The sequence below is a fragment of the Anser cygnoides genome, chromosome 1 (genome assembly GCF_040182565.1).
Source record: "Anser cygnoides isolate HZ-2024a breed goose chromosome 1, Taihu_goose_T2T_genome, whole genome shotgun sequence".
Taxonomy (NCBI): domain Eukaryota; kingdom Metazoa; phylum Chordata; class Aves; order Anseriformes; family Anatidae; genus Anser; species Anser cygnoides.
The window spans coordinates 32,924,188-32,938,013 of NC_089873.1; the positions used below are offsets into that span (position 1 = coordinate 32,924,188).

At 36.8% G+C, this 13,826-nt stretch overlaps 1 protein-coding gene across 8 annotated transcripts in view; it reads right to left on the reverse strand.

The window, feature by feature from the left end:
• The window catches only part of ADAMTS20 (ADAM metallopeptidase with thrombospondin type 1 motif 20), a 96,664-nt gene that overhangs the window by 64,803 nt on the left and 18,035 nt on the right, over window positions 1-13,826 (reverse strand). For all 8 annotated transcript variants that reach the window (XR_010829265.1, XR_010829271.1, XR_010829269.1 and 5 more), the window contains 3 exons: window positions 12,079-12,341; window positions 1,408-1,491; window positions 583-707 (listed from right to left, as the gene is read on the reverse strand). Coding sequence is in view for 5 of the 8 variants with exons in the window: in XM_066992039.1 (XP_066848140.1) it covers window positions 583-707; window positions 1,408-1,491; window positions 12,079-12,341 (472 nt within the window). In the remaining 3 variants the exon portion in view is untranslated. The remainder of the gene's footprint in view (window positions 1-582; window positions 708-1,407; window positions 1,492-12,078; window positions 12,342-13,826) is intronic.

A 13,826-nucleotide genomic window follows, 5' to 3' on the forward strand; every position in this document is an offset into this window, starting at 1 on the left:
ATACCTTATGCAGTGGAGCAGATGCCAAAATAACAACTTATTTCAGGAAATATATCATACAGTTTTAAGTGCTGGAGTGAGTCCAGTTTGAACAACAGGTAAAAAATTAATGAAAAGGAAAAAAGAGAGAATATACTTCAGTGAATGAATGTCAGAACCTCCACTGAGGAAATCAGTGTACAACACTAATATTTTAACATTTTCCATTTGTAAGCTTTTGGCGGTTCTAATTATGCCCCGACTATAAAGAGTTGCATCACTGCATCCTTTAGCTGAGTCCATTATATGCAACTTCCGCGTTGAATGGTTGAAGAACTCATTTCCTTGTAACAATTTCAGGTCAAAATAATTTCTGTTATCTTTAACATAAGCTTGATCAAATGCTTAATTACCAACACAGCACTGCAAGCCTAATTGCTCACATATTGATCATCTGTGGTTAGGGAAATGCAAGATATTCTTTACTGACTCCAATTAACTCTTAACAGTGTCTGTGGGACACTTAAAAATGATGACGTAAGAAAGAAACTGAAGCATTTGTCTCAGCTAGCTGAGTAATTCTGGCTATTTCAGATACCATACCTAGTGATAAGAACAGCAGTATCGTGATGAGAAGGGTGAGCATCATCCAAAATGTTTTGTGCTTGCTGCCATAAGCAAAAATTACGAAGTGTGGTAGCTGCATTGAAAGTGATAGCTGGTCCTTCCTAAGCAAGAAATGTCCAAGAAATAAAAAGGGTTGTAATATTCACATGCTTGCACTTATTATTTTGTCGTTTGTGCCCCTAATCTTCAAAACAATGACTGTGAGTGGAAAGGAGTCCTGAGTTGGACTCCACACAGGAGCTCACCCACACAGATTTGTTTGCAGAATCAGGTTCTTAACTTAGCTAAAAGTCACCAGCCATGAGACCCTTTTCTTAATGTATCCTGTGTTAGATACAGAAAAATAGGGCAGCAGACATTTATAATAAATAAATATAAAAAACATATACCTGAAAAATATGTATTTCTTACAATTTAAAATATTACAGCTGTTGGTGCTGAAAACTTGTAGTCAAAACCCTCTAAAAGTTGCCCTTTCCCAGTTGCATTTGCATGAATAGTTATGTCAAAACCTTTCATACAGTATCTGATTTAGGCCCGTTTAGGTCATCAGGAGGTGCTTATAGACAGATGGTGAAATACACACATCAAATAAAGGCTCTGCAGTTAACCTCTGTATATATTCATTAAATATGCACTGTGCTATGAGCACATTTAATATTTATTCTCCTTTTCTAGAATAAAATTATACAGTTAAATTAAAAAAAAAAGTATTTAAAATACTTTAAAGTTTGGAATTATAATGCAAATTTGTATATTTTTTATTCTATTAGAAATATTTTTATTTTTTATTTTTCCTACCTGTTCATTGTGGATTACAATTAACTTTACAATAACGATATTTATAAGATTTCCAATGCTTGAATCTTTATAGATTGCTGCAACCTAAAGAGGGAGAAGTCAGAAGATCAAGATATTAAACTCATTTGACAAATCATATCATTCTGACATGCAAACAAGTTATCAAAGAATAACTCGTTTCTATACAACAGATGTCTCAGGCATCCTTCTGTACCTTTCTACCCAAGGGTTTGGTAATGAACCTGAAGTAGCTGCCCAGCTTTAAACTAAGATGCTACCTCAAAACAACTCACTTTTACTACACACATGAAGGTCAGAATATGCACGCATGATGTTTTCCAGTACTACTCGCCACATAGAAGGTAATTATCCTACAAAAGACAAAAGTTTTCCTAAATGCTACAAATGCATTTTTAAAATATCCAAAGAGTTATAATTTCATTCTCATTTCCAAACACTTAGTATGTTGGTAAGCTTAGTGTAGCAAGTACACCTATTATACACTGGAAGACCTGTAGTTTATTGATAAAATATCAAAGACAGAAAAAGAGTAATGCCACTGGGACCACGATAGATATAAGCTGGTTTACATAGATCATTTTTAGAATTAATACCAAAATACTAGAGGGCTTCAGAAAGCAACTTTGAACCAATATATTTTTGCCTCTACTTTTCATAGAGGCAGGACTGAGTTGTAAGCCTGCACTGAAAACATACATGACACACTGCACAAAGGTTTCTTTACTCACTCATTTATTTGTATTTACATAACCAACAGGTATTTTTCTGTATAATATTGTCCCAGAGAGTGAAAACTGTAAGCCATTTCCATACACCAAATTAAACCATTTGGGAAGTTATTCTTCATAAAGGCAGTAAAAATCTTGATTCACTCTCAACAACTGCTTGAGACACCCCATCCATATGGATTCCACCATTTGGCTGATAGCAGCTGTTGAATAACAGCATTATCTAAATGAAAGCTGCCATCAAACACAGAAGCCCTGACCTTCCACCCCTCTGGCTTGTGCTAAGGCTGCAAGGCCACAAAAGGAACAGGATCAAGGAACTGATGTAGCTGAAAACAGTATTTTTTTCTTTTCTTTTTCTTCTATCACGTTATGTTGATTGCCATGATCTCATTCCTGGTGCAGCCTCTCCAAGACAAGTGCTGATGGAGGGAACGGTGCAGAAGAATAGGCTTCTTTCAATGGTAGCCTGCACTTGAACTGGCTCAAACAGCTTGCAAAATCACAACCTTGCTCTCGGTGAATCCTACATACCTGAGACCAAGTAATTCTGCTAAAAGTTGGCACTGACAGAGCCCTGGCTCTCCATGACTCATACCATCCCTTTCTGTACACTGGATCGAGTACAATGCGCAGCACTGTCCTTCATGCCTTTGTTGGCACACAAGCCGGATATAGAGGACTCTATAATAGCAGGGAAGGAGGCTGAGTTTTGTAATCCATGTGGAAAACATATTTCAGAGAAGCCCAGCTATCTGTCTGTTTCCTTCCATATGGACTGCATCCTTGGTTACTAACCAGCAAGTGTCCGATTATTCCGTGGAGCATCTCTCGAGCACATGCTGAACGGTTCAATTAGGAATAGAAACATTCAGAAGACCTTTATGAAAGAACAGGTGCCTGTACAGGTAGAGCTCAGGCACTATAGATTTAAAAATAAGAATGTATGTGGAGGATGTTACCTGAGTTTGAACGGAATAAACTACCATTTAACTACTACCAAAACTACCTTTGAACTACCACAAATTATCAGCCTCAAATGCTTTTTGTTCTTTTTTTTTAATAGTTTGAGATCCACTTCAATAAACCTAGTGAGGATATTTCTATGTATTTATCCTTCTTGTGAATGATCACAAACAGCCTAGGTACATTTCTGAATCAATTGTCTCTTAAAATAACCTAACACCATTATCACATTCATCTCATTTAACAAACATTAAGCTATCTGCCTAGCCTCGTTCGACAGTTAATGGAGAAGAAGAACAGATGAACTGTCATCTAGACATGCCTATCTTAAGATACATATTTAGATATATGTATTTTCAAACAAAACAGTACAATAAATTATTTCATTTCTTCATCCACTTAACAATGGAGGGAGACTAGATGTCTAACTAACAGATGTATGAGATTAATTCCAGCCCAACTCTTTCAAGTTTTACTTCTCTTCTGCAAAGAAGAAACAGAAAACTGGTTGATACAGCATTCCAAAATCATGTCAGAGAGGAATCTGAGATGAGACCTGCAAGAGTCTTTGGCTTATAATGCACTCTAGGAGAAAATTGTCCTGAGGACTGACTCTCCTATCACTTAAACTGATATAAGAGCTACTTACACCATAATCAGAGAATTTGTTACAGCACAAACCTATACAAGAACACCATACACATACAATGTTAATAGAAAGATCTTTTATAGAACAGGTAACAAAGCCAGACTGTTTTATGTCTCGAGTACAATGCTGAAACAGGTATTGCTATAGAAATGTGGTAAACATCTTTCAATTAAGTAGGTAAATGAGTCTAGTTAAGAATGCCTTGGTTTGGAACAGAATGCTCTGAAATTCAGGGAACAGCTCTATTTCACTGGCTGTCAAGAGCTACCAAGTAAAGAGTAAAGTGACACTAGATACATTGAACAATTAATGATACGGGATTTGTCCGGTTCTACAAGAATATATTTCCATTACAACAGTCAAAGTGATTGAGGTTGGGTGGGGTTTAACTAAGTTCAGCTGACGAGAAATAATATCACAAGTGCCTAAACTGGGACTATCATAATTTTCAGTGCAGCATTACCCTTCAGTTTCATAAAGGCCTCCAGTACTATAAGTATGTGAGAGGAAGACTCATTTTTGGTCCTGGGTGACAAGAAGGATTTGAACAAAGAGTCCAAGCTGGAGCTTTCTTGGGATTAAAACTTGGCATTTCTTGTTCTTGTTTCTTATTGTAGTCGATGGATCCTTCCTCAGATACAGTAACAGGTTTCTGAAAAATCTGTTACTGTTGTATAATTGGTGTTTGTTGAGGTTATCTACTAGCAAAATCTGAAAACAACAGATGCAAAGAAACCAGCACAAAACCCAGCCAGGTGCCTTCCTGTCTGCCTGTTGACACAACATCCATGTAAAACATCTGAGCAAAGCACTTCTTCAAAAGGCAATGCAAATTGCTCTTACCTCAGAGAAGATGTATGATCAGACTAAGTATGAGAGAAAAGAATATCTCATTGTACACCTGAAAGGCATCTGTTGTAGGACCTTAACTGCATATGCACACAACATCTGAGTTACTTACTGGCTACCTCTGTTTAGAGCACAGGTGAGATCTGAAATCTTGACATTTAGATATCTGAGGCCAGCAGTTCTTGCCAGAATCTGAAGCATACTTTCTCTTGTACTGGAGGCACATAAGCACCTGTTAAATAAACTTAAAAGCTATCACTGCTCTCAGTAACCCTATGCTCGAGCAAAAGTACGGATCCTCTGTCTCATGGGTGATTTCATGACCTCCAACGGTTTAGTTGTTACTACCACTGCTTTAGAAAGATCAAGGAGCAAGACTCTGTGCTGGTAATGAGATGCTCCTACCAGCAATGTACGATATTTCCTGCAAGCTGTTTGAACGCATGGTAAAAGAAAAATTCTGAGAGTTGAAAACAACAAACCAATCTCAAAAGATTTACCTAGGCAACTATACGGGCTAAAATTATCAGCTGAGACTTGAAATGATAGATCAATGCAGGAATATCAAAGTCCTGGAATATGATATTATTTCTTTTTTTATTGTAAGAAGTACAGGGATACGTGCTCCCGGCCCCCATATTCTAGGGACACCTCTTTCAGTGCTTTCTTATTGGAAGCATTCATAAAAAAGGATGATGAAATGGGATAGGAATTTAACAGAACACACCATTTCTTTACAATTTCCAGATCCACTTGCTTTATAGTGATCTAAATCCAGGCTTCACAAAAGAAGGAGATAACAGCCAAGACAAAGGGAAATAACTTTCAAGAGATTTTTCAGACTCTTGATATGGGCACCTACATCACTGAACAGCAGCTCAGACCACACAACAAAGAAAGGCAAAAAAAAAAAAAAAAAAAAAGCAAGAATGAAGGTAGTTAACCTTCAATGGAAGGATCACGGTTTTCATTTTCATGAAATTGCCAAAGACTAAAGTCAGATTATGTCATCACCTTAGCTGTGGCTGCCAGGTGACACAGCAGAGTTTAGTTTCTCTTTCTGTCCCTGTTGTAGCTGTCCATTACACTGGAACTGTGAATTGTTGCAAACCATCAAGTTCAGAAAAGGGGATAGAACATGAGCAAGTACCTCTAGATGCTGGAAAAGAAGTGATATATCTAAACAGAATCGAATTTCTTCAGATCTTTTTCCCCTGAATACTGCATCACAAGACCTCTTTTTCTCTTCTTGTCTGCTACACGCAACCATGATACCAGGAGAACACAAACATTCATATCACTTGGAAGAAACATGGTATCAGCTCTTAGCTCACATGTCTTCTGCAGGCTCCAACAATCTCTTATTTATCACTGTGGTGCTGAAAGGATGTGAGATATCCAGGACCTGGGAGATTTCTCCTTCACCTCTTCCATTGTCATATCCTGATTCTGCCATATATTTCGTAAGACCCCAGAATTGTCTGAAGTCATGAGATAAAGAAGTCATCACAGCATTTATTGCTTCACTGAGAGAGAATAAGAAAAAGCTGTGTTATTTCTGCCAGTGTTACTCCTATTCTGTTCCATCCACCTTTCCTATACAAAGTTGTTTTTTTTGGAGGAACCTAACACTGGTAGAGATTTCTCACGCAAACTTGCACAGATATACCTACACAGCTCAGAGAAACCATTCTTTCCTGCCATTTCCTACCGGCCTCTCCAATCTACCATCCCCTGAGTTATTCAAGCAGAGGTTCCAGCAGACTCCCTGTTGTGCTCTGAAGGAGACAAAGAGAAAGAACACATCCCTTTTAAAGGGTGAGTCACCCTGTCAGGAATGCCTGGGCACTGTCTTATCCGTAATTTGGGACTAAGACAGTTGCAAAGATATCCCCTTAATGCTGCAGAAACGTGGCAAATGGTAACCTAGTCATCACCAACTACAGTCTTTTGATGAAAACAGACACCAAGGCTATAATCAGATCACATCAAATGGCACCACACATGGCTCAGATGTCAAAGCATCCTTCCTTTTAGTATCTGAAAGAAACTACCTGAAAAGATCATTTCACAGGGAACAATTATTTGTTCCTTGGCCAGACTTTTCTACCCCTTAGAAGCTTCACACACACACACAAAAAGACAATGGTATTGTTTGGAAAATGTCTCCTTCTTATACATGAGTCATGTGTGGCTTATAGCAAGGCTTTTGTTACAATTAAACAGAACTAAGGCTTCACCACAGGGGTAGACCTTGAACACTGTCCTGCTGAGAACAACACAGAGATTAGTACTAAACTAACTATTAAATATCTAATTAACAACAACAGAACTAGCTAACAATAGTAGTAAAGAGCATAACAGCAGTGAATTATAATGATGGCAGTACGTGCCTGCTTAAGTGCTGCAGAATTTCCATCTCTGTGTTACCCGATGGACCTCAAGATACAGCATTACACGATGAGGCACTACAGCATTTGGTAACAGGCACCCTGGAGCTGGAACAGTTGTAAGGGTAGTCAGTCAAGAAAACAAAAAAGTGTTTTTTATAGAGAGAGATATCTGTATGTCAAGATACAGTTTGTATGGGAATGAGCTTAAGCAAGAACAAATGGCTTTGTGCTGGCTCTCTTTATCTTAAGATAAGCGAAATGTAAAGCACTGAACATTACTGCAGCATTAATAGCAATACACTGACCTGAGTGAAAAGAAAGAGTAAAATACAAGAGTAGCAGCCTTTCAGCAGTAGAGAAACACACTCATCAGAAGATTTTGAACTCAAAAATGTATTTTGTCATTCAGATGCCAACTCATACAAAAGTAATATGATTAACCTACAATTTATTTCAGTCTACTGCCTATTTTAAAAATTATGACTATATGCTAGATTCAATAACGTTAGCTTTTCCTAAATGCTAACCTGCATCTGGATATTTTCCCATGCTGTTATGGAAAGCTGAAATGTTAACAGTTGCATAGCATGAACTGCTGTGAAAGTCTAAAAACATTCTTTAAACTCATTCCGTATATATTAGGACAAAATCATTCAGCTGGTTTTTAATGAAAGGGGGCAGCATGCTGAGGCACGGATTCTTTCCACACAGAAAATGTTTCAGGGTGTATGCTGATGATGATATGCTGCCACTATGCTGTCAGAAGGGAGAAAAATTATATAAACAAGTCTACAACTAGAAGCATTTTTTTTTTATTTTTCTTTTTTTGCTGTTAAGAGCTGTTACTCAGTGCCTTACATTTTACATCTTAGTAAATTATAGTAGGCATAAAATGTTACTAAAATGACAGTAGTATTATCAATGGCAGTTTGTGTAATCTTTCAGATTTATTCAGATCAAAGAACAAAACGATGAAGAGCAAAAGCCTCCCTGCACAAAGAGAGGCGCAGGAACTTGATGAAAACAGAAATAGCAGGGTTTAATACTACTTTATAACGGTACTGTTTTGCCATTGAATAATACCATTTTATGATTCCACAAACCCCCTGCAAGCTAAATGAGCTAAACTGACGCTGTCTCAATCCTCTCCGTGAATGTGCGGCCGCCCTCCTGCCATACTGCAGCCCTGGCACTCACGACCAGACAAGCAGCCAAGTCCACAATGTGAGCTGGCCAACAGAGCCGTACCCCAGGTGGTTTCACGTCACATTTTATTTTCAGAAAGACAAGAGATTACACAGGTCTTGCTGCAAGCAGGCTAATTATAGACTAAGAAGACTCCAAAATAACTATTTAAACTGTAAATATCTTTAAATGGGTCAGTACTAAGGTGCCTGATGGACAAAAAGACAGTGCCACAAAATGTATTATGGAACCTGATGTGACAATTTTCTGGTGTTTTTATAGTAAACTCCAGGGTTTTAATGAATTTTAATGAATTATCTCAACTTCTAAGATCTCACTTTACTGTTAGGAACTTTGAACTGCTGCAACCTAAATGCCTAAGACAGAGTCTTCCAGCCACGAAATCTATTAAGACAGAACCTGCTATGTTGGTGCAACATTTAGAAGAACAAGAAAGAACATGGGGAGTTAAGTGAATGCAGATTTTTTTTATTAATCACTTCACATTAAATAATGCCACTGTTTATTGTATTTCAATATAAAAATTTTGATAAAGTCCTAAGCCTTTCCATGGCAAAGCTATTCTTTGTACTTTCAAATACATCCTTCAACCAGCAGTAAAAAGCATTTCCAAGACAGAGTAAATACTATGAATACTCATTCCAGTTTAAATGCATTCCAGTTTCAGTTCAATGGGATTACTCGCATGCTGAGAGTTAAGCCTTTTCAGGTTGAATTGGATGAGTGACAAGACACTTAAAACCCTAAAAATATTTAGCAGTACATTTTGGTTCTTATTTTCCACCCATAAAAAAAAAAATATCCTATAGCAGCAAGTTTACTTTTCTGGTTTTGTTGATGTTTAAAATAAGAAGAAAAAAAAAAAATGGGCCAGGATCTGAAAGGTTCTTCTGGGAGCTAGATATCTAAGTTTCATTAAAATTTAATGGGATTTATACACTTAAACTTTAGGTTTCTTTAAAATCCAAGCCAAAACTGGATATCCTTAGAAGTTTCAGAATGATAAGAGCAAAATATAATGCTTGATTCATTTAAAATGCCAGCAATCTGACAATTTCCTGTAACAGTAGAAGTTGCTTGACCAGACACAAGTACCAGTTAAGTTTAATAATCAAAGCTATCTGTATTATGGTAGAAAGGATAAAATTTAATAGTTTCATTTCTTCCCTTTGTGGGTAATGAAATAAGACTAATAAGGATTCTATTTCAAACAGGAATAGGCTGTGCATCAAGAAAATACCCACTTGCCTACTGATGAATTCTGATATAGATTACATAGCAAAGAGTGGTAGTTACCTGTTTTCCTATTCTCCACATTTATTACTAGCTTATTGAAGCACAAGTATGCTGGGGCATACATGAGAAGGAAGAAAAGATAGCGAAGATAGTATCTTCATATGCATATATTGGATTCGTTTGACAAAGCAACATGTATGTGTGTAAAGGGTTAGACCAGATGACTTTCCAGAGGTCCCTTACAACTTACATTACTCAGTGATTCTATGACTATTTGAAATGCTTAAAGAAGTAGAGGACACTAAGCTGGGATACGTACTCTTGGTGGGAAAAATTAACTCAACTGTGAAGAAAAATTTTCCACAGTTAGGATCCAATTTTGTATTTCCAAGAAGTTTTGCATTTATAAAAGCTAAGTATTTCTACGCAAAGGTTTAAACAAGCTTCTGTTTCAAGATTACCTTCAGAATTAGCAGATGTGCATGTGGACTAATAGCTGCCAAAAGATGCTCATTATACATCTTGCTGAAAACTGTAGTAGATAAAGATATTAAATTCACATTAAAGGTGCCTTTTTGTTGTGTGCCATTACCTCAAAGCCAGCAATAAATGACCTAAGCCCTAGTTCTACAGTATTGACAGGTGCATGCAAGAATGAAGTCACAAGATTTATAGCAAAGAACTGGTGTTTTTTTCATTCATCATGTACGTGTTAAACGCTAATCTTAAAAACAGCTTATATAGGCTCTCTTTAGAAGCAGTTATACAGTGAATACCCTATTTAGTTAGTAGAAGTCCAATTATGTGAGTGAAGAGACACAGGAAACAAACATTATAAGGCATAGTGGCTGAATGAATGACCTCTACAGATGCAGGAACTGTGTTTGCTCTAAACAACAAAAAAAAAAATTAAATGTATCATTTCATCTAACTGCAAGGTTTTTATAGAAAAACAGCTTCTATTTTAAAATTATGTTTGGACCACTTCATTTTGATTTGTAGTACAACTCTGTATTAAAAAGTCATTTTATAATAATGACATTTGCAGGACCAATACTTTCTAAATGATTTTCAAACTGAATTTGTGCTGTAAGTTTAAAAGGAAAAAACACCTTCCAACGGTGATTTTTTTTGGTCAGACATGACCTTTCAGACCTTCAATGCTAGCATAAAAACTCAAAGACTATACCGAATTACTAAAAACCTGAGATGAGATTCAGCACACATTTAATTTTCATAATTTTTCTTATAAAATGATCAAAGAAGATTCCATCCAACTCTGCTATTGTGCAATGATAGCAGAGTTCTGAAGTTATATAAGAAGCTCTACAAAAAAAAATTATTTAAGTATGATACAGATGTTAGTCATACTTCAAAAATACGATTTTCTTTGTAAGACAGAGATAAAGTGTGCAACCGCACAGGACGAAGGCAGCATTTAACAAGAGATTGTAGTGCTACTGTAATTGCACTGTAAGGTGCACAATAGGGAGAAAACAGTTTTTACATTTTGAAAATCCCCCTCCCCCACCCTCCTAATTTTTTAAAATAATAAAAATCAAAAATAAAAATCAATGTGGCGCATTAAGACTTCTAAACTCTGATACCTACATCTGTGTAAGAGGTGACAGCACCTCTGTCAGCTGGTCATCTAGTCATGAGAGTGAACAGAACTCGGTTCAGTTGCCTACATACCTGTATCTAGTGTCATTTCAGATGCTTTAAGATATTTTATCCCTACAAAGAACTAGCACGTATGACAGAGTCTACACGAGACCTGCACACCTTTGTGAAGCAGCAGCTGGGGCCAAGGTGGATATCCTATGGCATCTTAATTTGTTTCATAGAAGTATCCAGTGCCAATTAATTGAGCCCCGGGGAAACTATTGAGCTATTCTGTTCATCCAAAAGTAGATGTCTATAACTGATCAAGCAAACAGCTCTCTTATTTAAACCAGATACCTCCACAGAAACCTAAGTGTAGGTATCTTCATTTGCAAGCCCAACAAAAAGATACAACTTTCATCTACTAAAGAAGTTTAATTTATGCAAGGACACAAATCTAGAGATTTGAACACAAATTATAGAGAGTGTTTTCGCACATGTTTTAATGAAAAACAGTTCAACAGATGTCATAGTAAACCTTTTGATTTTACAGAGCATGTTGTACTGAGTTCAGAGCCAATACAAGAGGTGACTTTTAGTTGAGCTCTTTCTGTGTTGAATTCTTCCTTGAACCAAATGTCAACTCAAAATCTAACCCATATTAATTCAAAGTTACTTGAAAAAGTAGGATTACTATAATCAAGCATTTTTTCACAATGCCTTTTAACCTCTGTGTCTGCTGTAATTAATCTGTATGTTTAACTCACTGAAGCTTAACAGTTCTTTTAATGTAACAGCAAATCAGGAAATGGGTCAGAGTATTTCACCTACACACCTTACTGCATTAAGCTGGAAAGATGAAGAATCTGAAATTTGGGCTTTACATTTTTTGTTTATGGAATCTTTATTTTTAATACAGAATTCAGTCAAATCAGAAGAGTGGGGAGTTGCAAAAGAGAAAACACCAGAACAGAAATAACAAAAATTGCTAATAATTATGAACTTTGGTTTTACTTACTATTGACATCAGTGTTAATATATAGTGCTGTAGATTCTGCCCGTGGTGACGAACCATTTTGGTGTCAGCTGTAACCATCACTTCTACATATCGTGGATAAGAAAGAAAACGTTTTTTCCGGGAATGTGAATTATTGCCACCATCCTTTAAAGATAGATTTTTAAAAGCATACTCTATACTTGGGGACTTCTGTAAAACATTTCTCTCTTCATTTAAATTGCTGAAGTCTGGATGTAGTAAAGTGCTTTCTTTCAGCTTGTTTTCTGTAAAGCAAAAAAAGACTTAATGTAGAATGCAGTTTTTAAATTTAGAAATAGACAGGTAAAACTCTGCCTAAAATAGACAAAGAAAAATTGTAATTATGAGCTTACTTCCAATGAAACCAGCACAAGAACAAAAAAATAAATTAAACATGAAATGCTGTAATAGGAACACCAAAATAGCTATCTGGATCATTAGCATTTACTCCCTCCATATACAAATTAATTGTTGAAAGTTGGTTAAGAATTAGACAGTGGTAATATTGTTCCTGGAATACAGCGTAATTCAAACAGGCAGGCTGGAAGGAGATACGTACTACAATCTAAGCAGTGCAAGAAAAGAGCAAATTAAAATATCCATTTTTACACACAAACCTTTAACATCAATAAAACCAACCATAGCAAGCCATGACAAAGACTAGACCTGAGTCCTGAATTCAAGTCCCTGTCGACTTTTTCATTTATGTATCATTAAATTTGTATAAAGTGATTTCCTTGACAGCTTCATTAATATTCATCATATTGAATCAGGGTTTAAAAGATATAGTTTGGAGGCATTTTAGTATTGTAACACTTCCCAGTTATAGCATGTACTCCAGCCACCAGGGACTTCTGATGCCTGATAAAACCCATGCATTGATCACAGTCACCTCAGCAGCAGCCCACAGAAATACTTAGCTGAGAAGCACGTCTGAATTCTAACTGTTCTCAGGAACTTGAGCACCTACTGAGATACTTCAAGCCACTCAGAAGCAGTCTTCACTGTTTTTCTGGAGGCTAGACGTCTTCTTAATGAGCAGCTACTGAAGAATATGGCTCATAATATAACCATAGAATATAGAATATATAGAATATAGTCCCAGTAACTAACTACATCATTCCAGTGACTTAGAAGGACTACAGTGCTGACTATAAAGATCCTGACTCGGTGTCATTCTCAATTGGAGAGGATTTAAATCTATGCATTCCATATTTCAGTGGAAGATCCCTCATCAGTAAACTTTAAGCTACTTTTGACAGGTAAACTATCTGTCTCCATTAAAGTCAGGGCACAATACAGCCAGAAAATCATAGAATCATTAACGTTGGAAAAGAGCTCCAAGATCATCTGGTCCAACCATCCCTTTACCACCAATGTCACCCACTGACCCATGTCCCTAAGCACCACGTCCAACCCTTCCTTGAACACCCCCAGGGACGGTGACTCCACCACCTCCCTGGACAACCCATCCCAATGCCTGACTGCTCTTTCTGAGAAGAAATGTCTCCTCATTTCCAACCTGAACCTCCCCGGCAACACTTGAGGCCATTTCCTCTTGTCCAAAATGGCAGTAAAGGGACAACAGCAAGCACCTTTAAGTTTGCTGAGTAGTCACCTGAGAATCAGTCACAAAATATAAGCACAGTAATTGCAAAAATATTGGCACTAACAATTAAAGAGGGAATTCAAAAGAAATGTGGGGGCTGGCATAGAAAAGGAACGTGTTA